This window comes from Gigantopelta aegis, chromosome 6 (assembly GCF_016097555.1).
Source record: "Gigantopelta aegis isolate Gae_Host chromosome 6, Gae_host_genome, whole genome shotgun sequence".
Classification (NCBI taxonomy): Eukaryota; Metazoa; Mollusca; class Gastropoda; order Neomphalida; family Peltospiridae; genus Gigantopelta; species Gigantopelta aegis.
In genome coordinates, this window is record NC_054704.1 from 36,585,800 (window position 1) to 36,611,157 (window position 25,358).

General features: G+C 38.3%; 1 protein-coding gene across 1 annotated transcript in view; it reads left to right on the top strand.

Moving 5' to 3' along the window:
* The first annotated feature begins 2,322 nt into the window (after positions 1-2,322).
* The window catches only part of LOC121374512 (ganglioside GM2 activator-like), a 28,721-nt gene continuing 5,685 nt past the window's right edge, over positions 2,323-25,358 (top strand). Inside the window, exons 1-3 of the mRNA XM_041501613.1 lie at positions 2,323-2,377; positions 22,751-22,955; positions 24,642-24,771. Coding sequence (XP_041357547.1) covers positions 2,323-2,377; positions 22,751-22,955; positions 24,642-24,771 — 390 coding nt within the window. The remainder of the gene's footprint in view (positions 2,378-22,750; positions 22,956-24,641; positions 24,772-25,358) is intronic.

Genomic DNA, 25,358 nt, shown 5'->3' on the forward strand with positions numbered 1-25,358 from the left:
GAAAAACAGTGTGTGCGTAAATCCACTGATTCAAAGTGAATGAAGTCAACTGGTCCCGTAGTGCAATACACCTTCAAGTATTCTCTCTTTCTCATCGCCAGTTTTACCGAGTCCGTTTTCTCCCCTGTACGGCACAGAGACGCACGACGTGGGTGGTCTTATAGCTTTCGGAGCAGATCGCATACCAGAAATGACCAACCAATCGCGATATGTGTGTACCTGTTAGCGGTTTCTTTTATTTTTTCTTTACTTCCTTCATTACAACATACGGAAAAAGACACTCGATTTATTAAGACGATATTTTTAATCTTTAATAACATTTATTTTTTTATTTATTTAAGTAAGAAAAAAAGAAAAACATGTATCTTTATTTCTAGTGTTGTTTGAAAACAAAAATTCTTTTCTATATTCCTCGTTACAGCTGCTTGTTGATAACCATCTCACAAAGTGGTCAGTTTTTGAAGAGGTCATTCAAGTATTATTGAACACGACCTTCAAGCAAGTTCTGTACCAAAGATTGGCACAAAGTTGAAATCTGGTAATGTTTTTGGACAGCCTACGTTGATTGCAGCAAAGTGACGTCGTGTGCGGTCCACAAATATATGTCGTAAATATTTGGCTACTAGTGCAGACCGAAGACCGTATACCTTAATACTCTTTCAACAGGCAACCAGAACCTTCTGAGCCAGGTCACGGAATCACCCAGGGGATAAAAGAAAAGAAGAAAAAGAAAAGAAAAGATATATGCCTAAATATTTAGATATATATATATATATTTTACTGACACATATGGAAATACTAAAAAGTGAAGAGGAAATTTTAGAAATATAAACAAATTTGAAAAATCAAATTGAGTGATTATCCGAATTAAATTTTTTTAAATTTGAATGGATTTCTGTTTATATAATATATATTTATGACAACCCACAGGACTTTTACTCCACGGGCTATGGCTTAAACATCAAAGTGAAGGACAAAGGTGTACAGTTGGATACGTTGTTTTTTCTTTGCCAGTCTGGTATGAAACAGTTAAAGAAAATGCAGATTCCTATGGTATTGGTGGTTCTGTTTTTCTCCGGGTGTTCGTTCGTCCAAGGAAGAAGGAAGCGAGAAAGAGCGACGTTCACATTTTCAGACTGCGGTGAGACTTTATATAATCATATTACGATAAGAACAACAAACTAAGATTAAGTAATGTATAAAAAACAAACAAACAAGCTAAGATTAAGTCATGTATAAGAAAAACAAATTAAGATTAAGTAATGTATGAAAAAAACTAAGATTAAGTAATGTATATAAAAAAAACTAAGAATAAGTAATGCATTACATGTGTATTAAAAAAAAAGTAATATTAAGTAATGTATAAGAAAAACAAGTTAAGATTAAGTAATGTATGAGAAAAACAAGCTAAGATGAAGTAATGTATGAGAAAAACAAGCTAAGATGAAGTAATGTATGAGAAAAACAAGCTAAGATGAAGTAATGTATAAAATCTGTGTAATAAATATTAAATTTAAAACAATTTCCTGCACGAGACTTGCAACAATACAGTCCTATATTAATTTACTAATTATTTTATTTTATAGAATGTGGAATTTCTGCCATATGACACTATTCAACAACTTAGTATCATATTGGAGTGGGCACCTTAAAACATGTATACTGCTATGCGCTAAGTACGAGTAGTAACGGAACATATGTTAAAAACACATTCAAACATGTTATGTTGCATTTTTATTTTTAAAGCTGAGTAACTCAAATAGAACTTAGGGGTACAAATAACAACATAAATAAATAATAATTACATTTAATGAATAATTATTTATTTATTTAAATAAATAATACTTGTAGTATAAAAGTTAGTGAAATATATGATTATCTTGTTTTAATGTTTAAGTATGATAGTAAAATATGATTCAGTAGTTCTTGTTTTGATGTTTAAGTATCATAGTAAACTATGATTCATTAGTTTTTATGCACTATTTTGGTAGAACAGTCTTGATTCACTGTTTTAAATTAAGTTTATTTTGGAGTTCATACCCAGTCGATTCATACACTGTCTGACAAGAATAGATGTTAATGTTAGTTAAAAAATAAGTTGTTGTGGCCTAGCACTTTCCCAATTTCAGTCTTGAATAGAGCCGGTACCGGGATACGAACCCAGGACCTGTCTTGAAACCGATAGCCAATCAATCGATGATACCATTTTTTAAGATACATTTGATACTGATCTATTGCGTAAGATGTGGTAATCGTTTGACTCCCAGAAATCAAAATATATCATATTTTCCAATGATCTTTATAAAATAAATAACCCCCGCGATGGTAGCCCTGTTCCTGTCGACCCCCATGCGGTGTATCTGTAACGTAGGCTATGGTAAGCTGAAATAGTCTATATTTATGTTCTCAAACTACGCTGCATAAACACCTCTCGACACACGTCGGGACTATCAATATTAAAACATTATCTTGATCTTCGGTGACCGGTTATGGTGGCGTAACGCTCGTTATCAGGTTTAACGATGGCAGGTGCTGGGATCGTATCCTAGTACCGGCTCCAAATCAGAGCGGGTCTACAGCGCGCACTGAGGAGTTAAATAACACTACATCTCTCTCAATAATTAAAGGAGGGGGTGGGGGTCGGGGGGCGTAGATCAGAATACAATATTCGCCGGATGCGAGATCGATCCTTGTCAGTGAGCCCACTGGGCTATTTCTTGTTCCAGCCAGAACTCCACAGCTAGTGTTTCAAAACAGGCCCGTAGGTACCGGGGGGGGGGGGGGGGGGGGGGGGGGAGAGTTAGGCACCGCCCCCTCCCTACTTGAAAACGAAAATGTACGATTTTTTAAATGGTACTCTATATGAATGCATACAAACATCTCCCCACCAGAGATTGTGCTATCCCACCAAGCTTGTGTCCCCCACTTCAAATATCGTCCCTACGGAGCCGCAAAGGCCATGTCATGTTTTATCCTATCTGTGAGGTGGTTTATATAAAGATCCGTTGAATGTAATTGAAGAGAATAGCCCAAAGCGTTGCAGCAGCAGGTTTCCTCTCTCATTATGTGTGTGGTCCTTACAATATGTCGGGCGCCATATCACCGTAAATAAAAATGTGTTGAGTGCGTCGTAAATGAAACAATCCTTCTCTCATTAATTACTAACCTCTGTCGTCGACAGCAGACACCTGCAGCGTTCGGGGGGCTGAGCGCTCGCGAACAGTTTGACTGGTACCATCATCTTCTATCACCTGACATTCATTTAACGTTAGGCGCATACACTAGTCTAACGAGCGACCGCTATCGCCTGCCCTCCTGAACATGTACCTGAAATGTGTGCCCCAGTGTGCTTGACCCTTGACTGGATCTAAGTGAAAAGTAAATTAAAGTGAATAATTATCGTCTGCACGGAGCGGAATGTAGGTTAGTGGCTAGAGCGACCACGGAGTGGACTAGTCGGATTCAAACTGAAACAGATACCGAGCGCTCGCGATCAATTTGACTGATACCATCGTCGTCTTGTATCATAAAACATTCATCTATGCGTAAATACCAGTCTAGTGAGCGATCGCACATCGCTTCGTCTTGAATATGCCCTCATACAGTTCTCTTCGACTAGTCTATCAAAATGCTGTGTCCGTCTTTCCTGAATCAGAAATGCATCATCCACTCTGTCAAAAAAGAAACGCATAGGTGATAAGGAAAGAAGGAAAGGTTTTGCTTTGATAAAATATCGGTTGCTGAATGATCTGTTAATATTCCTGGAGTTGGAGACGTCGCATGCCCAAATGTCAACGCTCAAACTAACCAAATTTTCACGCACGTTGTGGCACGTTTGTGCGACAATTGCATAGAACTCGGCGTGAAATGGTCAGATTTTGGCGACTGCACGTGAAACTCGGGAGAAGATTGGGTTAGTGGTAGGAGGGTGTTTAAAGCTGCTATGCTTCACGCAATTGATGCCTCCTTTCGCATTTCAACGGTAACGCAAGTCCGCACGCCACAAGAAACGTCCACCGACAGCACAACCATTTCACGTCCCTCTGGGACAGGTACAAGCCGTTTCAATCAGCTGGAAGACCGTCCCAGACGTGGAATACCTCGCATAACAACGTGCAAAAGCACAAGATCGCTACATACCTGGCTCTGCACTTGCGTCACCGAACTGCCAACAGCAACGAACACTGCTGGACTCATACCTGGTTTTGAAGTAGGGTGTCCTGCCCAAACCATTCAGAACCGTACTTCCGGAAGCTGGTTTCGGGCTAGGAGACCGTATGTTTGCGCCCCTTCCTACGTATCAACATCGACATTTACTTGTTCGCGTCGGTGCAACGAATGTACAGAGGTTGAACCTGTGGGAAATGTGGCGACTAAGTAATGGTTCAGCGACACGAGTCACGCCTTTCCCCCTTCTACAGCGACGTGAACGTGTTTTGCCAACAATTGCGTCGCCCCAATTCTAGTGGGCCAGCTTCGGTGGAGGAGTGTCATGATGTTCCGGATGTACATCTCATACACCAGTCGCAGAAGTGTGTTCGTACAAGGCAACCTGACAGCTGCTACGCTACCGGGATGAATTCTTTCGCCGTCACATGCTTCCCATCTTGGATCTACTAGAGAGAACTCTTTCAGCAGGACATTGCCAGGGCCGCATACGGACACGTTCAACAGTGGAGTTCCTACAGAATGAGAACATTAATGTGCTGGTGCCCATTGGCCATCAAGATCGCCAGATCTCAACCCCATTGAACATCTACTATGGAACGAACTGGACAGACGTTACACGCCAGCGGGACCCGGAGCCTCAGACGCTTCCGCAACTGTCACATGCACTGCGGGAAGAATGGGCTAGGATTCCACGTGCCCGAATTCAGAGACTCAGTGTCAGTCTATGACAAGGAAATGTCGCGCAGTGATTGCTGCTGCTGGTGGCCACACAATGTACTGATTTCAGCGCCCTCGTGCGACGCTGTTTGGTGACGAAAACGCCTCCACTGTCGTCAGTCCATAACAAGAACATTGTCGCATACGCATGTCAAATTTGACTGTGATACAATCATAAATAATGAAATTATGCCATTTTGTATTAAAGAGATAATTCTATGAATATTTCGCCTATGCGTTTCTTTTATATCCCAAGTTTTATAACGATTGGTGTGGGGGGGGGGGGGGGGGGGGGAGGGGTTCTCTCTCTCCGTTCTGCTTTTCGATAAAAATAGGCTCTCTGGCAGCGCCCTCTCTCTCTCTCTCTCTCTCTCTCTCTCTCTCTCTCTCTCTCTCTCTCTCTCTCTCTGTGTGTGTGTGTGTGTGTGTGTGAGTGTGTGTGTGTGTTAATACGGGCGCGTATACAGGGTAGGGTTTTCAGCACATTTTCGTATCATATGCCAATCGTGAGGCGCTGGTTGAGATGGAGAAAACTCTCGAACGACAGCGTACTCAGGCTACAAACATTAGTGCAGAAAAAAGGCAAAAAGTAAAAAAAAAAAAAACCCACTATTATAACTGACAACACATGATAAAACATGCCGTTAATATTTGTTCTAGGTTATATTCGGCACTGATACGCGGACCCAATACCCACCGATCTTAAAGACTGAACATAACTAAGACGTCGAAGGCGATAGTTTTTCATGTAACGGAAACTTGTTTTTATTGCCTTGTGGAATCAAATGATGTACACATTGGAAGTATTTTTATTGTCATACCACAGCTTCATAGACGTTTTTATTGTACTGGCATTTTTACAGCCATACTAGTCTGAATGCGACAATACTTTTCTCGTTGTGATTAACTGCTTATTTACGTCAATTAAAATACTTTTGTCCACGTAATAAACTTGGTGGCCCAAAACTAAACGTAACCAATGATGTTTATGGTTACATACAGCTGAGTTTTCCAACAATCTGATTGGCTGGAAGAGGACGTATCCGATGACAACTGTCACAGCATCCAATCGTTGATTTAGACAGATAAAGATGCTTAAAAGAGATAACCAATATGTCTGGTTTTCACAAACGAGTAGGAAATTCATGAGGCATACATCACCCACATAAATAACCAAACAAACAGACTACAGAGTATCGGTAAAGGCGCCGTGATCTTTACTTGGGATATGAAGTTTTTATTTTTATTGATTATTATCGCCTGATCTAGGTGGCAAAAACAACACACAACTGCTACTACGAGTAAACACGTTAATACGGTTGCCACAAACTGGTGTACCACTACGTGTGATACTGAACATGAAAGCAAAAATAAGATGTTTAACTTTGCATACAGCGTGTTAATAGCTGGAGCGGGTTCTAAGACACCATCCTGTATATTTTCCATTCTGAATATCAATGTCCGCCACTCCGTTTTGCTGTTTGGCGGATCCTTTGATCTGTAGCTTAACGCGAGAGATTGGCAGTTTATAGACAACACCTTGCTTCTGTTAGGTCGCTATAGTCGGAAACTTTATGCTAAATCCCTTTTGAAACAAGCAAGGCGGTGTCGTGATTAAGACATCGGACATAAGGATGGTAGGTACTGGGTTCGCAGCCTAGTACCGGCTCCCACCAAGAGCGAGTTTTAACAACTCGGTGGGTAGGTGTATAACCACTACATCGACTTCTCTCTCACTAACCACTAACAACTAACTACTGAACCAATGTCCCGGACAGACAGCTCAGATAGCCGAGGTCTGTGCCCAGGACAGCGTGCTTGAACATTAATTGGATATAAGCACGAAAATAAGTTGAAATAAAATAAATGAATACCTTTTCGTTGGAATCCCGTTTCAGTTGGACTATCGTTTCAGATTTTAAATTAATATGTGGTAGCTAATGGTAAAAATAAACGAGCTTGATTTTATTTTAATTATTGCAACTCCACTCACATCATATTCTAAGCTTCTTCTTTTTTCTGTATGCTGAGCTATTCAGGTTTGTTTTTAAAAATTATTGTTTTCATTCTTTTGGTGACGCTAGTACCATCCGATGAAACGCCAGACCTGGACGTGAAAAAAACACACCCTCAGGACAGATATTAATTGTTACCTTAATTCAGATTAAGGAAAACCATTTAAGATACGGTATCATTGTATTGAACATTGATATTCAATTCTTCTGTGGTACTTTATTAAACTTCACATGCTAAGGGGATCCCAAGTTACTTTGTTAAAATTTGAACTAGTCTCTGGGAATGATTGGGGAGCCAGAGTAATAGCTCCCCTTAAACGGCGAGTGCTTTTGTTTTATAATTTAGATTGGGATTCAAATATTAATTTTATCTGTAACAACAAACTAACATATGTCCATACCCTGTTATATGCTTGCCGATACCAAATAAATAAATAAATAAATAAATAAATGAATGAATGAATGAATGAATAAACAAAAAACCCAACAAAATTACTGGTTATTAATACTGACATTTTAAGTACGTAACTTCCCTGAAAATGCTGCAAAATGGCACTTCAGAGCCTCTAGATTTCAAAATGTCCCGTGGGGCATGACCCCAGACCCCCTAGTATATTGCGCCTTCCATGCTCGTTCATTCTGCCACACCCCACCCCCACCCCTACGGCCCTGGTATCTATAGTCAACGATGTAGTATTTCTCTTCAAATAATTATACCTTAAATATCTGCGTTTATCAGTCTTTTGAAAAATAAACTCGATGTGCTTCTACAGGTGATTACTGCATGTAATGCGAACTTCCGGCACACAGTTTTAAGCGTCTCTGGCACATTGCTCCACTTCACACTTCCGAGGTGAGATGTCGGATAATTGTTAGTGCAGTACCGGTCTCGGTGGTATAGCGATTAAGTCATCGGACTTAAGGAAGGCTAGTAGGGTACCTGGTTCGCATCCCGGTACCGGCTCCCACCCAGAGCAAGTTTAACGATTCACTGGGTGGGTGTACGGCCAGTACACTTGACTCCCCTCTCTTAGTTAACCATTAACAACCAACCCACTGTCCTGGACAGACAGCTCAGATAGCAAAGGTGAAGCGTGTATCCAGAACAGCGTGTTTGAACCTTAATTGGATATAAGCACGAGCATAAATTGGAATTAATGAATGAATCAGTGAATCAATTAAAAATTGATTACGCCATCGGAATTAAAGCAAGTAGGTACTGGGTTCGCATCCCGGTACCGGCTCCCACTTAGAATGATGTTAACGACTAGGTGGGAAAGTGTAAGGCCATTCCTCTTACTAACCACTAACGTACTGTCTTGGTAGGAAACCCAGATATCTGATATGTATGCATGAATGAACCTTTAGTAGATATAAGAATAAAAATCAATTGGAGAATCCATAATCGGTGGAATCCGTAATCGGCAAAAATTATTCGGAAATACTCAATTTTAAAAGGTTAAACTTAAAGGGACACACCCTAGTTTTTAAACACTACACCATATTTTTCACTATTAGAGTCGTTTTTGATCACTGAAATCAAACATTACTTATATTTTATTGTTTAGATTATCCATTTCCGTACAACTCAAGTGTTTCTGGTTATCCTGGTGTTTCTAATACCACAAAATGCTTTTTTCATATTTTTAAAAACGCACGTGCGTCTGAGAAGTAATTGTTATGGAGTCGCATTTTAGTCTAATGTTAAGGGTATTTCAACGTCACAGACTCTTGTTTCACTCTGTTGTATCCAAATTTGTTACATGTTTGTAAATTGACCAAACTTAGTGTCCATTTTACGGTTTGAAACTAGAGTCTAGGTGAAAATTATGCCTTAGTGTTTAAAAACTAGGGTCTGTCCCTTTAATTCCAAATACGAAATATGATTAACATATTGTAAACAATGAAAAAATCTGGAGTGTTTTTTTATTTTAATTATTTTATTTTTTAATTATTTGTTTTTCATTGAGTGTATTCATGCATCCATTCGAATAACAAAGTTTTAAAACATTTGCTTTGACGTGACTGGCCACTTAATTATAGACAACCCCAGTATACATCAGGTGCGAACTGCCGTATCAGAAATAAGGTAAATTATATCAATAATAACCAGCCTTCCCACAGGTGTCACAGGTGTCACTGACTTGCCATTAATTGGGCAAAACGTTCGGCGAAATGTCATGCATTTCGAACCGAGCGACACACATGTCAAAACAGGGTTTCTCATACACGCGGATTTCTCATACACGCGGGTTTCTTTGCACCCGGCGAACTCGCCTGCGAAATCAGGCCAGTGTTGTTTTCATTCAAGTCCGGCCGTCTCCGGAACGAAATGCCACATTCCTCATAAAAAAAATATAGCCCTCTAATTCGAACCTGTTGCATTCTGATCACAGAAAATGTCTGTCAATAGTATTTTGCGTCATTAGTACATCAGGTGTAGACGCCGTATTGCAGCAAATGAAAGTAATTTAGAAGTCTGCCTTGCGAAAAAAACCCAACTCCTACACACAACTTAAGAATACGTGACTGAGAATATTTTTTGGCTACAACACTTAGAACGTAATGTTATTTATGATGCTAGTATTCATGAAATAAGAACATTTAGTGTTATAAAATTTAGTTAGGCCTACCTACGTGTGCGCAATAAAACAAGGCAGAATTTAACAATGTAACTCACTAAAAAACGTGCCACTTTTTTGAAGGCGTATAGCGAACAAAAAAGGTATGGTATACAGAATATTAACACAGACGCTGTTCATTTATTTCCTTTAATTGTTTATTGTAAACAAAAATGCTGAAAAATCTATTGTACATACTTAAAAGGATAATTGTTTGATCACAGTCCTTAGTTTATTTTTTCCAGAAGGAAATGCACTTTATTTTATTTTAACATTTTGACCGCATCTCGACCGCAACAAAATGGGCTGTCCAATATGGCGGTCGTGCAGACAAATTAGATCGATACAACTCAAAAAGAAAATATAAAAATGTTGAGGGAGATCTCCCAAAGAAGTAAGCAAATGCAATTCAAACGGCAAAAAGAGCTTATAGGCTGTGATAAAAAAAAGAAAAAGAAAACATAAAAAAGATGGGCTAATGAACCATCGTTTTAGTACGTACAGCATTATTTGACATCAAGTCTGAATATACACAGTGATTCATGAGTGCATGTCTTCGCGGCTGTACTTCTTCTAATGAGCTCTGTCTGTTGCTAGTTTTGATTTAGTAAACTAGTCTGGGAGTGGCAGTCCTCTTTTTGGCAGAATAACATTATGGTCGACAATGATACATTTATATATTAACAATCTGAAATCTAAACAAATATGAGTTGAGATTATAATATTATGGTCGACAATGATACATTTGTATATTAACAATCTGAAATCTAAACAAACTGAGTTAAGATTATAATATTATGGTCGACAATGATACATTTGTATATTAACAATCTGAAATCTAAACAAACTGAGTTACGATTATAATATCATGGTCGACAATGATACATTTGTATATTAACAGTCTGAAATCTAAACAAACTGAGTTAAGATTATAATATTATGGTCGACAATAATACATTTGTATATTAACAGTCTGAAATCTAAACAAATATGAGTTAAGATTATAATATTATGGTCGACAATGATACATTTGTATATTAACAATCTGAAATCTAAACAAATTGGTTTAAGATCGTGTTCTATAACAAACCACTCATTAATTGACTCTAGTATCGTATGCAAGTAATCTTGTTGCACAGTTTAAGCAATCCACAATGCCATTAATGTAAATTTTAAATAACAGTAGTCTTACAACTGAACATTTGGCTATTCCGGTTATTAAAGTGTTTAAATATGAAAAGACGCCGATAAGGCCGACTTGTTATTTTGTATTTTATAATGTATTTTGTATGTTTCTAATATATATAATATGTATATGTATAATATTCCCTTTTTTTTGTCCTGGAGAGACGGTTAAGGCTACTGAATCGTGTTCCCATGGCATTACGCTTGAACCTTAACTGGATAGAGGCACGTCAACTATATTACCACACTATGAAAGAAATATTTTATTTAACGACGCACTCAACACATTTTATTTACGGTTATATGGCGTCGGACATATGGTTAAGGACCACACAGATATTGGGAGAGGAAACCCGCTGTCGCCTCTTCATGGGCTACTCTTTTTGATTAGCAGCAAGGGATCTTTTATATATACCATCCTACAGACAGGATAGTACATACCACGGCATTTGAAATACCATTTGTGGTGCACTGGCTGGGACGAGAAATAGGTCAATGGGCCCACCGACGGGGATCGATCCCAGACTGACCGTGCATCGAGCGAGCGCTTTACCACCGGACAACGTCGCGCCCTCACCGTACTATAAAGTAAAGTACACATGTAACTTGTTTAAACATTTTCCGTTACACCTTGGGGGTTTTCAGTTTAAGAAACTAGTTATTCTTTCACAATAAAAATGTTTGCATTTGTACTGCGATCGGGGGTAATCAACCATCTTGAGTTACCGGTCTCGGTGGTGTCGTGGTTAGCCATCGGAGATAAGCTGGGGCGGATCTAGAGGAGGGTCCAAGGTGTCCGGACCCCCCCCCCCCCCCCCCCCCCCCCCCCCCCGTCAAATTTGAGAAGTGCCCCTTTTATTTAGGATTTTTAGGTTTTTTACAAATTTATTTATTCTGTCAATGTATAGAACACTGTAGAATACGTCTGCCAGCGTCCCTGTTGTAGCACTATTATATACTTTTTCAATAGTGCCTTTTCATAATGTTATGGTGCCCTTTTTGTCTTGGACCCCCCTCATCAGAAAAGCTGGATCCGCCCCAGATAAGGCTGGTAGGTACAGGGTTCGCAGTCCGGTACCGGCTCCCACCCAGAGCGAGTTTTAACGAATCAATGGGTAGGTGTAAGACCACTACACCTTCTTTTTTCTTACTAACCACTAACAACTAACAACTAACCCACTGTCCTGGACAGACAGCCCAGATAGCTGAGGTGCGCCTAGAACAGCGTGCTTGAACATTAATTTTATATATGCACGAAAATAAGTTGAAATGAAAAAAATTGTTTGAAAAAAATAAACGGTTCTATTTTCATAGCAAATTAAAAATGATGGCCGTTGAAATATTTCTTTAATTTTTGACGATGGAATCATTGTAGTTTTCAAGTTTGTGAGTAATAACTTTCGGGAAACTTTGGATAACACAAAACAAAAAACAAAAATATAATTTATCCATGACTACTGTATAAATATAATTATGCGAAAAATATTACATTTGAAACTTTATAAATACATAAATACTTTATAAGTACAATGTATTTTGAAAATTATAATCCAGTTTTTAATTGCTAAGAATGTATTTTGTGAATCAATTTAGGAATGTTGCTTTTATTACAAACCTTCTGTTACACATTAATAAACAATAATTGCAAATATTGCTTTACATTTTTAAAACAGTCACATAATTAAATTTTAGATTATGTTACCTTTTACAAGTTCGATTTAGACGTAAAATAATGAGTTCCATTTCAATACATTTTTGTATTCTTATCGACTAATCCTCATTCTTTAACTTACAAAATATATAAATATTAACAAGCAAACAAACAAACAAACAAACAAATAAACAAACAAATAAACAAAAAATTAACTGACTGACTTTTAACACTATACATTTTTTTTAAAGAAAAGAGCGTCGAGAAAAAACGTTTTTATAAAAACTTAATTTTTCATGTGTCCGTTTTTTACTTTCCTTTCATTTTCTTTTCTTATAAAAACTCTGTACATTTGTTTAGAAAAGACGCGCCGCGAAAAAACGTTCTTGTAACTTAATGTTTAATGTTGCTAGCTGGTTCTTCCTTCCCTTCCTTTCCCTTTATTTAATTTCTGCCTACAAAATTAATGATGACTTGTATCCCTATTAAATTCTATTATGTGTATGGTGTTTATAATCCACATTTTATGCCTTGTCTACAATCCGACTCATCATAATTTAAACCAATATAAAGATGAGAAATGGCTGCGCTATTCTCCTCCTACTATTTACCGTACGCGCGTTCTGTTACCGCTTCAACTCGTGCACGCCTGCCCACCCAAGTCGTGATTCCACTTATCGATTATGCCACCTCGAAGAAATAGACCAATATCTTGACGGAACCGCCTTAGGCAGTCTTGTCGTGTTCCGAAGCCTTTCCTGTCTATAAAATACACTGCAGGCTATATGAAATATATTGAGTTATTTCAGAAATTATACATCACGCCAGACCGTAGAGGGCTGTGTGGCAATTAATGGCGGTTGGGTGAAAAGCGAAATATGAGCACTTTTCAGCAAAATCGTATTAAATAATAATTTAAGTTGGTCATTAAAATAAATGAAGAGAAAAAGAGAAAGAAATCCAAAAAGTCCGTCTAGCTCATAATACTGGAGCTGTTTTTCTTCAAAATTAGTGGTAGATAATTTGGTGTTTATTATCAACAACGCAAATCATCACCAACCAACACGCATTATCTATGGTCTGTATAATATCTCCCTATTACATCAGATGCCGAGATATCGATAATTATTCATTTGTTCTTTCGTTCATCCGTCTGTCTGTCCGTCCGTTCATTCGCTAGAGTCCATACTCAAAATGATTTTACATTATTTAACTAAATGGTTTTAATGGTTGGGCTTGAAAAAAGCAGCCCCAAGACATCATTTGTATTTTCAACCGGCCTTGGTGGCGCAGTGGTTAAGCCATCGGACTACATGCTGGTAGGTACAGGGTTCGCAGCCCGGTACTGGCTTCAACCCAGAGTGAGTTCTTAAGGGCTCAATGGGTAGGTGTAAGGCCACTACACCTCTTCTCTCTCACTAACCACTAACCCACTGTCCTGGACAGATATCTCAGATAGCTGAGGTATGTGCCCAGATCAGCGTGCTTGAACCTTAATTGGCTAGAAGCACGAAAATAAGTTGAAATGAAATGAAATGAATGAATAATGTATTTTCAATACATATAGCTAGGTTTCTTGCGAATACCTCACATATTGATTAAAATAAACAAACAACCAATTAACAACAACAATAACAACAACAACAACAATACTACCATCATCACCACCACCACCACCACCAACAACAACAACAACATCTCCATCCCCGTTCCAATGAGAATGTAATCAGCTGGTTTTGCTTGTTCGGCATCTGGGATCTGTCAGTGCATGGGGAGAGTTTCGGGGTAGAAACCCTTCTCTGCTCAAGCACATTTTTTTTTCTTTCTCAATATATTTTCCGGGGGAGCATGACACAACCCCCCTATAAACTTCGGTCGTCACAGTCTAGACCCTCCCCTGCTATAATTCTCGCACACGCACCAGCAAAGAGATCTTAGATATAATATAATATACGTTATAAAAGGTCTCATTCGGGGGTTTTTCCTGATTTAGAGTCTTCTTTGTAGTCAGAATATGTAGAAGAAAGGTCCAGTGAGGTTGTTTGTTACGTGAACTGTGCTGACACTGGACGTCTCAAATCTTCAAATCTAAACAGTTTTCAGGATCATAGCTAAGGGGAGGGGGCAAGCAGAGAAGTTGCCACCGCAGAAAATGTCTATACCGTGTGTGTCTCTTGTGTAAGTGTGCAGGTCTTTATAGAGGTGTGTGTGTGTGTGTGTGTGTGTGTGTGTGTGTGAGAGAGAGAGAGAGAGAGAGAGAGAGAGAGAGAGAGAGAGAGAGAGAGAGAGAGAGAGAGAGAGAGAGAGAGAGAGAGAGAGAGAACTGCAAATCTATGTCGACAATAACATAAATCGTAAATAATAATTTATGATGTATTTTAGACATTTTTCTTCTCTTTATTTTTGTATTATTATATCCGTAACACTAGGGTAGGTTATAGATTAGGGTAGGGTGTAGCTTAGGGTAGGGTGTAGCTTAGGGTAAGGTGTAGCCTAGAGCGGGGTATAGCTTAAGGGGGTATAGCTTAGGGTAGGTTATAGCTTAGGGTAGGGTGTAGCATAGGGTAGGGTGTAGCCTAGAGCGGGGTATAGCTTAAGGGGGGTATAGCTTAGGGTAGGGTATAGCTTAGGTAGGGTATAGCTTAGTGGTAGGGCGCTCGCTTGAAGTGCGATAAGTGATATGATTGATTGCCTTCAGTTGTTCGTGTTTTCATCCAGTGCTCCACGACTGGTACATCAAAGATCGTGTTATGAACTGTTTCTCTTTCTCGCAATCAAATCTCGAAATAGCAATACGCCTTGACATTCCCGTCCCAACCAGTGCCCCACGACTGGTATATCAAAGGCCGTACTGTCCTATCCATAAGAAAGTGTATATAAAATATACATTGCTGCTAATAGAAAATGTTGAGTTTCCTCCAAAACTGTGTGAAAATTATCAAATTTTTAACAGCCATTAGCCGATGATCGGATGATTAATAAATCAAAGTGCTCGTGTAATGTCGTTAAAGAAAAGAAACTTATGTTAGCCAAACGGCTGTATGGTAAAATGTCTTTAAAAAATTACCGCCCTTTTTCCATATGTCGTTATATACAAGAATATACAAGCATATACTACATAAATGTTCTGTACATCAGGCTGAAAAATAACAAACAGCAGCAAAACCATACATATGTATACTCCCAACAAACCAAAATATGCCATCGAGGATAGCTCTTAACACTCTCGTATCGGTAGTTTTTGTGACTGTATATTTGTCGTTTTGATGATCGTAAAACCGATTCACCTATTTGAGTTGTTGACGGTTAGATGTTGTTTATGACGGCCTCGCGGAATCACTTCATTTGTAGTTGTAATTACTCTGCACAGACTCGTCAAAGTGTACACAATGACTTCACATTCCGCATTGTTGCTAAGTAGATCTGAAAGAAAGATGCTGCCGATAAGGTTTCTGGAATACGTTGAACAATTACTCTAATAAGACCACCAGAGTTTTCAGCCAGCCATCTCTTAAGACGCTTTCTACTTCGCCTTTCTGTTGCCGTAACTATAATGAATACCGAGTTTATCAGATCCGTTTGAAGAACGATATCTTGTTAAGGTTTATAGGTTTGTCTTTCGACATAAATACAATCGTCGAAATTCCAACCGACTTTTATTTTACGACCAGTGGGTCATATTTAATTAAATCTGTCTTCGCAAAACATCTTGTTACCACGTATAGACCAGCCGACAACTAATATGAGTTATCGTTCTTTCGTTGCTAGTCATAATATTCGGAAAACTTCGGCCCATTACGGTTTCTCCGTTTCCAACCTCTGACGCCCCAATTTGAGTTTGCTGAAGAAAGAAAGAAAAATACTACGTCACAAGCATCTCTCTCTCTCTCTCTCTCTCTCTCTCTCTCTCTCTCTCTCTCTCTCTCTCTCTCTCTCTCTCTCTCTCTCTCTCTCTCTCTCTCTGTCTGCCTCTGTCTGTCTCTCTCTCTCTCTCTCTCTCTCTCTCTCTCTCTCTCTCTCTCTCTCTCTCTCTCTCTCTCTGATCCCCCCTCTGTGCATCAACTTGTTTTAAGTTGGGCACAGCCCTGATAGGCTGATACCAGTATTAAAGGTACTATGTCATAGTTACAAGTGCCATATTTCTCTATGCAGGGATCGAACTTCCTAATTTATTACCTACGGCAGTTATGATTTTGGTTATTTTTTTGCCGTATACAAATTCTCATCTACGGCAATTTTGAGCTTGCCTATAGCAATTTTAAACTAGTAGCGTTTTCAACAAATAAACATAAAATTACCCCCCCCCCCCCTCCCAAATTATCTCTTCGACCGACCACAATAATTTGTATCTAACAGCAACAAACAGCCATCCTTAAAACCCCAGACTTGAGACAATTCATATTGCAGCTATGACAATTGCGGTCGGTATCGACGTCAATTTCAAGCTATGCTATTTTTATACACATTTTATTGGTTACATATTAATGGCATACTGTCATGGATCTAAGGACCATTTTTGTATCTAAAAATGGATAATAAGTGAAAACCATTGTCTGTGCGAAAGTGAATGTAAAAGATCCCATGCTACTACTGGAAAAATGTAGCGGGTTTCCTCTCAACTCTACATAACAGATGACCAAAAGTTTGAGATCCAATAGCCAATGATTCATTAGTCAATATTCTTTTTTGGTGTCGTTAACCAAATCCAACTTTGTTACCGATATAGATCTAATATTTCATATTTAAAGTTATTTAAATTGGCTTTATAACCCAGGAACCTATTTCAACATCGTAAGTTTACGTCTGCAACTACCGGACATTCATTTACACGTGTTTGATATCTATTTCACGCTTGAAATTACATTATTACGGAAGATGGAGCATTTCAAGGACAAAGGAACATGAAACGTGTACATTTAACTATATTTGTTGTACTGTAATAGTAATAAGAAGTGTGATTTAGTCGTAGATTTACGTTAACGATTTACGTGCAAAACTAGGCTTACGATGTTTTGTGAAATTGGGCCCTTATATAGGAGTATATTAATCGGTCATCTACTTTAACTTTTCTTTCATTTAACGACACCACTAGAGCACATTGGTTTATTAATCATCGGCTACTGGATGTCAAACATTTGGTAATTCCTTAGAGAGGAAACCCGCTATATTTTTTCCATTAGTAGCAAGAGCTTTTTTATTTTTAATATACACCATCTCACAGACAGGATAGCACATACCATGGCCTTTGATATACCAGTTATGGTGCACTGGCTGGAACGAGAAATAGCTCAGTGAGCCCCCAGTAACGGGGATCGATCCCAGACCGACCTCCTTCAGTCTACATCCCGCCCTCCGCTACTTACTTTACTCAGGATAGTCCTATCCATCTTACATTGTCAACTGTCATATTTTGAGACATTGATATGATTTCCACATATATTGCAATATGTACCTTTAATATGTTAACCGTGTATTTTGTTAAGTATTTCGATTACGCCAGGTGCGTATTAGCGGGGGTGGTAAGTACATGGGTGGATCAAGGATTTTGTAAAGGGGACGGGGTCACAAAATAAAAAAGAAAAGACAATCTGAGTTTGTGAAAGACAAATGAGCCGAATTCCCAATGGGAGTGAGATCTTTAGTTCGTTCGGAGGCATGCTTCCTCGAAGATTTAGAAATAAATAAAGATGCCATGAGACGCGTTTTCAAGACATTTTTGTCATATTATTATATTATTGGGGATGATGAATTTAAAAGAAAAACAGTCACAACAAATTCATCCATGGGACAAGGGAGGGGAGTTGAACAGCCAGAAAAAAATAAGATAAAGTACCCTGTATAGTTAACAAATGTCTCTTTTGCCGACCTAAAGAATATCCTGTACTGTCAGTCTGTCACCCCTCTTGTTTTAGACTTTGTACGACCCTGTGTGCTCTACTATTTACATGAGATATTGGCATTTTAATGTGTCACCAGATATACTAATAAGCTTTCGTTTACCCAGAACACGTTACATATCACATGTGCGCATTTGACATGTTCTGTACACCACGCCACGCTTTGATAATCTCGCTAAAGTCGGTTTTTAATATCGACATATACAAACACGCTTCTTTGTGTAAATCTGTCTCCTTTTTTTTCACTTTTTTTTTTTTTTTTTTACATCTGTCTGAATGCGAAGCCGCCGCTGCGGTTGCTATTGTTGCTATAGACGCGGGGATTTGAGGGCGGGGCCACGTGTTTGTCGTGGCACTTCATTAAACCAACACCTTGCTATTGTAGAAAACCACAATGTATGTCACGGCTCCACCGTGTTTAGGATAACCACTTAATGGGAATATTGAAAACCGTGCCAGCCATTCTTCACTGTAATCCTTTCTACCTGTCACCTACCTACCGCAGTCTGTTCACCTGTGAAGTAGCGAAACACCTCTACACAATGGCATAATTGATGTGCCAAAATCGTATAGCGATCTACGTGGGTTTTTTTCTTTTAAACCATTCAAACAGATGGCTACATCAGCTAACGCTTTACAAGCATGTAGAAGAATTTCAATGATAAATAGACCACTTTAGATTACAGTGACTATAGTGCCACGCGTCCAATGCAGATTATCTGTCTATCGCGGCGAATATGAGACGAGTGCGATAACAGTCTGTTTGCACCCATCACCACAGTCAGGTTACGCCGGGGTAGCAAGTCAGGTGTTGCTTGTTTTTTGTGAGTTTTTTTGTTTGTTTTTCTGTGTGTGTGTGTGTGTGTGTGTGTGTGTTTTGGATGTCCATGCGTGTGTTGTGTGTGTGTGTGTGTGTGTGTGTGTGTTTTGGATGTCCATGCGTGTTGTTGTGTGTGTGTGTGTGTGTGTGTGTGTATGTGTGTGCGCGCGCGTGTGTGTGAAGTATTAAAAAACAACACAAAACTCCCATATGCCCCAACACCACCAACAACAACAACCCCCCCCAAAAAAAAAAAATAATAATAAAAAAATAAAAATAAAGGTGCGTTCAAATGATGGGATTCTCAGTAGCATGTTTTTTTTCTTTTCATGATTTGTAGTGTGCAAATACAAAGATTATGAATTAGCGTATATACAACATATTTACAATGTAACCATCGGACTTAAGGCTGGTATGTTCTGTGTTTGCATCCCCAGACCAGTTATTTCCCACAATGAGTTTAATGGCTGAACGTGGAGGTGTACATCATATTATTTGGCACTAACTATTAATAACTAACAATTAACTTTTATCATGGACAACCAACACAGATAGCTAAGGCGTGTTCCCAGGACAGCGTGCTAGAAGTTTAATTGAAATTAATAACGAAAATCAAGTTAAAATGAATAAATGAATGATTCAATGAGTGAGTGAGTGAATGAATTAATGCTCCAAGTCAATGTGTCAAAATTATATTTTGACATCCGATAGCCAACGATTACTTTATTAAACGTGCTTTAGTTGATAATGAAACAAAACTAACTTTAACTTTTTGCTTCATGTCGCCCCGTGAGAACGTACCTTAAGATCGCTATCGCCGCCATCTTGTAGCGCCCGGGTGGCACACTGTAAATTGAAATTTGAAACTTTACAAGATAACGAACGCGGAGGCACACCAGCCAGAAGCCCCGGGCTGTTTCAATAAGTCGAGAGATCATCGACACCGAGGATATAAGCGGGCTCGACCCGTCTCATCCGATTATCACGATTAAACACAAACAGCTGTGGGTGTTAATGCCACCATACACCGTGCAAGTCGAGATTAGCAGCTGACTTTCACGCACATTGTGGTTAAAGTTAAAGTTTGTTTTGTTTAACGACACCACCAGAGCACACTGATTTAGTCATCATTGACTGTTAGATGTCAAATATTTGGTAATTTTGACATATAGTCTTAGAGGAAACGGCTACCTTTTCCCATTAGTAGCAGTTTTTTGGATCTTTTATATGCACCATCCCACAGATAGGATAGCACATGGTATAAGGTGGGCTTTCAGCGCCTGCTGATAAACTAAAAATTGGCGGTCACTCTCTCCTCGGCCCCATTAAACACCTTTTAGACTCGTACTGTCAACGATCTAGCTCAGTCGACAGAACTTGCGTCGTAGCATCGAAACACCTCAGTGAACTCATCTCCTGATTAGTTTTTTCCCGTTCCAACCAGTGCACCACGACTGGCACATCAAAAACCGTGGCATGTACTGTCCAGTCTGTAAGAAGTGCATATATGTCAGAATTATCTAATGTTTGACATCCAATAGCCGATGATTAAACCAAGGACGGAAAGCGATCGCGGTGGCTCGCAAGACTTATTTTTTCGCCAAAGGTTAGAGAAAAGTGATATCACAGAACATGATGGAACCAGTCAAATTATCAGCGTCCTTAACACGTCAGTGTTGATTTCCGGAACTCATGGTGGTATCACGCCACAGTTAGATTGTGATCACATTGATAATATAGTCGTCACATCACTTTTTGTTTGTCTAACAACATGATTCAACTTCAACTAGTTATAATCATGGAAATAAATTATATCAGTAATGCCGATGTCGTCAGATAATATCATTTCAGTTTACCCTACTGTTATATCACAAGTGTTTTGTTTCCATTTACATGCAATGTGCTTCTGTAATAGACTTTGCACTAATAGAACTTTGGGGATTTATTATTATTATTATTATTAATTTTTTTTTTACAATAATTGTTTAGTTGTTGTAAAACAAAAATATTGAATAATTGATTGATTGATTAATTATCTGTGGGAAAGTGCACATATATAGCCTTTTTGTGTTATTGGAAAAAAACACTATACAGGATATGTTTTTTAATTTGTTTTGTTTTGTTTTCGTCCGTGGTTTTCGTCTGTGTCGCGATTGTTTCCTCTCTTTTTTTTTTTCTCATACTAGAATAATTGTTCTCTGTTATAGCCAGTCTCTCTCTCTCTCTCTCTCTCTCTCTCTCTCTCTCTCTCTCTCTCTCTCTCTCTCTCTCTCTCTCTCTCTCTCACTCTCTCTCTCTCTGTCTGTGTTTCTCAGTCTCTTTCTAGAATAGAATGACTGTTTAACAACATCTAGCACGAAAATTACATCGACTATTGGGTGTCAAACTATGGTAAATGCAAGCAAAGTGAAAGTAAAACAATACCCTTCCCCCAAAACAAGCAAAAGCCCTACAAAACCCCCCACAAACAAACAACAAAAACAAACATAAAAGAAGAAACGTACAAGAAATTACCAACCCACAAACCAACCCAACGACAACATACCCCTCCCAAATAAACAAAAATAGTCCAACAAACAAGAGTACAGTAATCTAAAAGCTTCTTCAGCAAAACAAAAGAGCGCATATTTTTGTATTTGCCCCCCCCCATAACACAAATATTTTTCGAAAACATATAATGATGTATGTGAAGACAAACTCTATCAACATCCTACAGAATAGTAGAATATTAAATCTAGTGTGTTCCCCAATATGATAATCTAACCTATATATTTTATTTCAGTAAGAGAAACCATTAAAAAACCCCATAAAAATAACACTGGCTTAAAAACTTTACATGTTTGATTGTTTTAGGGGATTTGTTTGTGGGAATGTTTTTTAAAGGGTTTTTGTTGTTGTTTTAAGATATACCATTATTAATATTATAGAGGGGCGAGATCTAGCTTAGTCGTTGAAACCATTCTCTAACTGATCTGTTTTTACGTCCCAACAAGTGTCCCACGACTGCGATACCAAAGACCGTGAAATGTGCTGTACTGTATGGACAAATATATATATAAAATACCTTGCTGCTAATGGAACAAATATAGTGGATTTCCTCCAAGAAAATATATCAAGTTTATCAAATGTTTGACATCCATTAACCGATGATTGACTAATCAATGTTCACTAGCAGGTGGACTGTAATTACAAATGTTTTGTGTTGCGGACAACCACTATTAAAAGGGACATTCCTGAGTTTGCTGCATTGTAAGATGATTCCGACTAATAAAATATTTATACGATTAAACTTACATATTAAATATATTTTCTTGCAGTGTCTATATATTAAATGTGTTTCTGGTCACCTTAATATTTGTAAGAAGCCCAAATTGGATTCTGCCTTAATAATTTCGTACGTACGAATTTTTTTTTTTTTTTAGGAAATATATGAAATTTAACCTGGTACAAATATTAGAACGATCAGAAACACGTTTAATATACACATACTAATATGTTAAGCAGAAAAATATATTTGATATCTAATTACAGTCGTTAAAAAGTCTCTGTTAGTCGATAACATCTGAAAAATTACAGCAGGAATGTCCCTTTAAACATCTGTAACATTTAGAAACATACTTGCAACTGTCTTTCTGCATTATGCTAAACTTTCTTCTCTCATTTTATTTTTCCAGGGAAAGACCCTACAAGACCAATACACTTTTACAACATCAAGGCTCACCCGATGCCAATAATAATTCCCGGAACACTTTACGTCAGTATGGTGGGGAACGTGACGCACGATTTACCACGAAGAATTACAATAGAGATGAGCATAATGAAATATTTCTTCGGAATTCCATTTATGATACCATGTTTTGACAACCGAATAGGCTCATGGTAAGCACAATAGTTTTGGACCATCAAAGGTTCAAGCATGAATGCCATGAGCATTCTCTACACTCTCAACCCAAAGTTCCCAAGAAGATCTGCTGAGGTTTTGATCTTTAATAGGGGGTTTGTGGTTGGTTAACTGAATTATTTTATACCTTGTTAATCTGTTTAAGTTATTTTATAAATGGTGGTGATGGTGGGTTTTTTAAAAACTTTTTATATGGCATGACTATTTTTATACTTGGTGGTTGTGATAAATTTGTATGCGTTGTTGGTTTTGATTAAATCTTATTTTAAGTACGACGGACATTTGCTTTCGGAGATTCTTTACAAGAAATCCTTTCTTGTTTTCTTGTACATGCTGTTCGATAGATGTTTGATGGGAGTGGGTGCGTGGTGGGTATAAATATGCCAACACTCCCTCCACCTCCCTCGAGAGCGGGGCGTAGTCCAATATCAAAGCACGGACGTTTGGGTCCTGGTTGGAGTTTATGGGTGTCGACTTAGAACCTCTCCACGAAACGAGTCATAGCCTGTGTTGTCGAATATATACGACAGCACAGGGTATGACTCGTACCATCCAGTGGTAGTAATAAAAGACCCATACACTCCAACTAGGATTCGAACGCCCGTGTGTTAAAGCGCTCGCCTGATGCATGGTCGGTCTAGGATCGATCCCCATGGGTGGACCAGTTTTTGGCCATTTCTTGTTCAGGCCAGTGCTCCACAACTGGTATGCACTATCGTATCAGTGGGATGCTGCATATAAAAGATCCCTTGCTACCAATCGGAAACAGTAGCCCATCGTGTGGCAACAGCGCATGTCCTCTGCATGGTTCTTAACCATATGTTTGACACCATATAATCGTAATTAAAAATGTGTTGAATGCGTCGTTAAATAAAACATTCCTCTCTTCCCTCCCATGTCAATAATATCTGGATCATTTCTGGGTGAAGAGCGAATCGAAGAACTGAACCTACATATTCATATCTGATATCGATTGTAATAGAATGTTTTATATTTGTTGATAATAAATATTAGGAAACTGATCGATCCCAACTGTCAAATTACAGCCATCCAATCAATATGTCGAGGTCGGCTTGAAAAACTAGAATGTCAGTCTATGATAACGATTTCACTTCCGTGCTTAACTACATATTTACTATTGATCTACACAGTACTGAGGTTGTACCAAACTGTTTGTTTTTGGTAAATATATAAACAATAATAATATAATATCAGCTAAGGTTGAAGCACAATGTTCTGGACACACATTTGGTTGTCCAAGCTGTATTTTCAGGACGTTATATAATGAGACAACTACATGTGCTAATTGCAACAACTAATTGTTTTTAAAATATTGTTATGGTACATGTATTTGTCATACTTTTGTTTTAGATTGTTGGTGAATAACCGGATGTCTCAATATCATTTGCTGTTAAGAGGACAATTTTCGTTTAGGGTTGGTACATCTATAAAGAGTACACAGAATTCCAGACAATTCAAGATCCCACATACATAAAAATTCGGTCACTTCAATAGTCTGGGAGATGAAAATATTTATTTTTTCCATAACGTATCCTGCTTATTTGTCTATTAAAATGTATAAATAAGGAGGCACCATACGTATCTATGAGATGCAGATGGTGTTATCTTATTCTGTTAATGACACTTTTTTATTTTGTTTTCAGCACCTACAACAACATCTGTCAAAAGTTGGAAAGATACGAAACGAATGGTTGTCCGCGGACTTTGCGGCACTTCAACATGCAGTGTCACTGTCCACTTTTGGCGGGAGAATTCACAATACTAAAAGTGCCTGTAAATGTTCCAAAAATTAGCGGTTTCGCTGGTGCATTAATAAATGTAAGTAATTTTGATAAATGCTAAACTTGTAATATACTTGGTAACCTATTTAAGCGTACTTTATAAGTTGCGTAACAAACACGAAATGGTACATACCACGGTCTTTGAAACATTCGTTCCAGCCAGTGCACCATGACTGGTATATCAAAGGTCGGGGTATGTGCTATTCTGTCTATGGGATTGCGCATATAAACGATCCCTTGCTACTAATGAAACAAGTAGTGATTTCCTCTTTAAATATGTAAAATTACCAAATGTTTGACATCCCATAGCCGATGATTAATAAATCAATGTGCATTAGTGGTGTCGTTAAACAAAACAAACTTTAACTTTCATACACATGCCCCAAGCTCAGCCAACTAACCTTTTTCTAACGTTCGCGAACTATTTGATTTGTTCCGAACGTGACCATTTGGTTTACCGTCAAGCGCGTAAACCAATCTACCGAACGTTTTTTTGCTTGGTCTGGCTAAACTCAACCCAAGTCTGCTTCAGAAACAACGAACAGCACTAACATTCGAGATCTATTTGGTTCGAAAAGT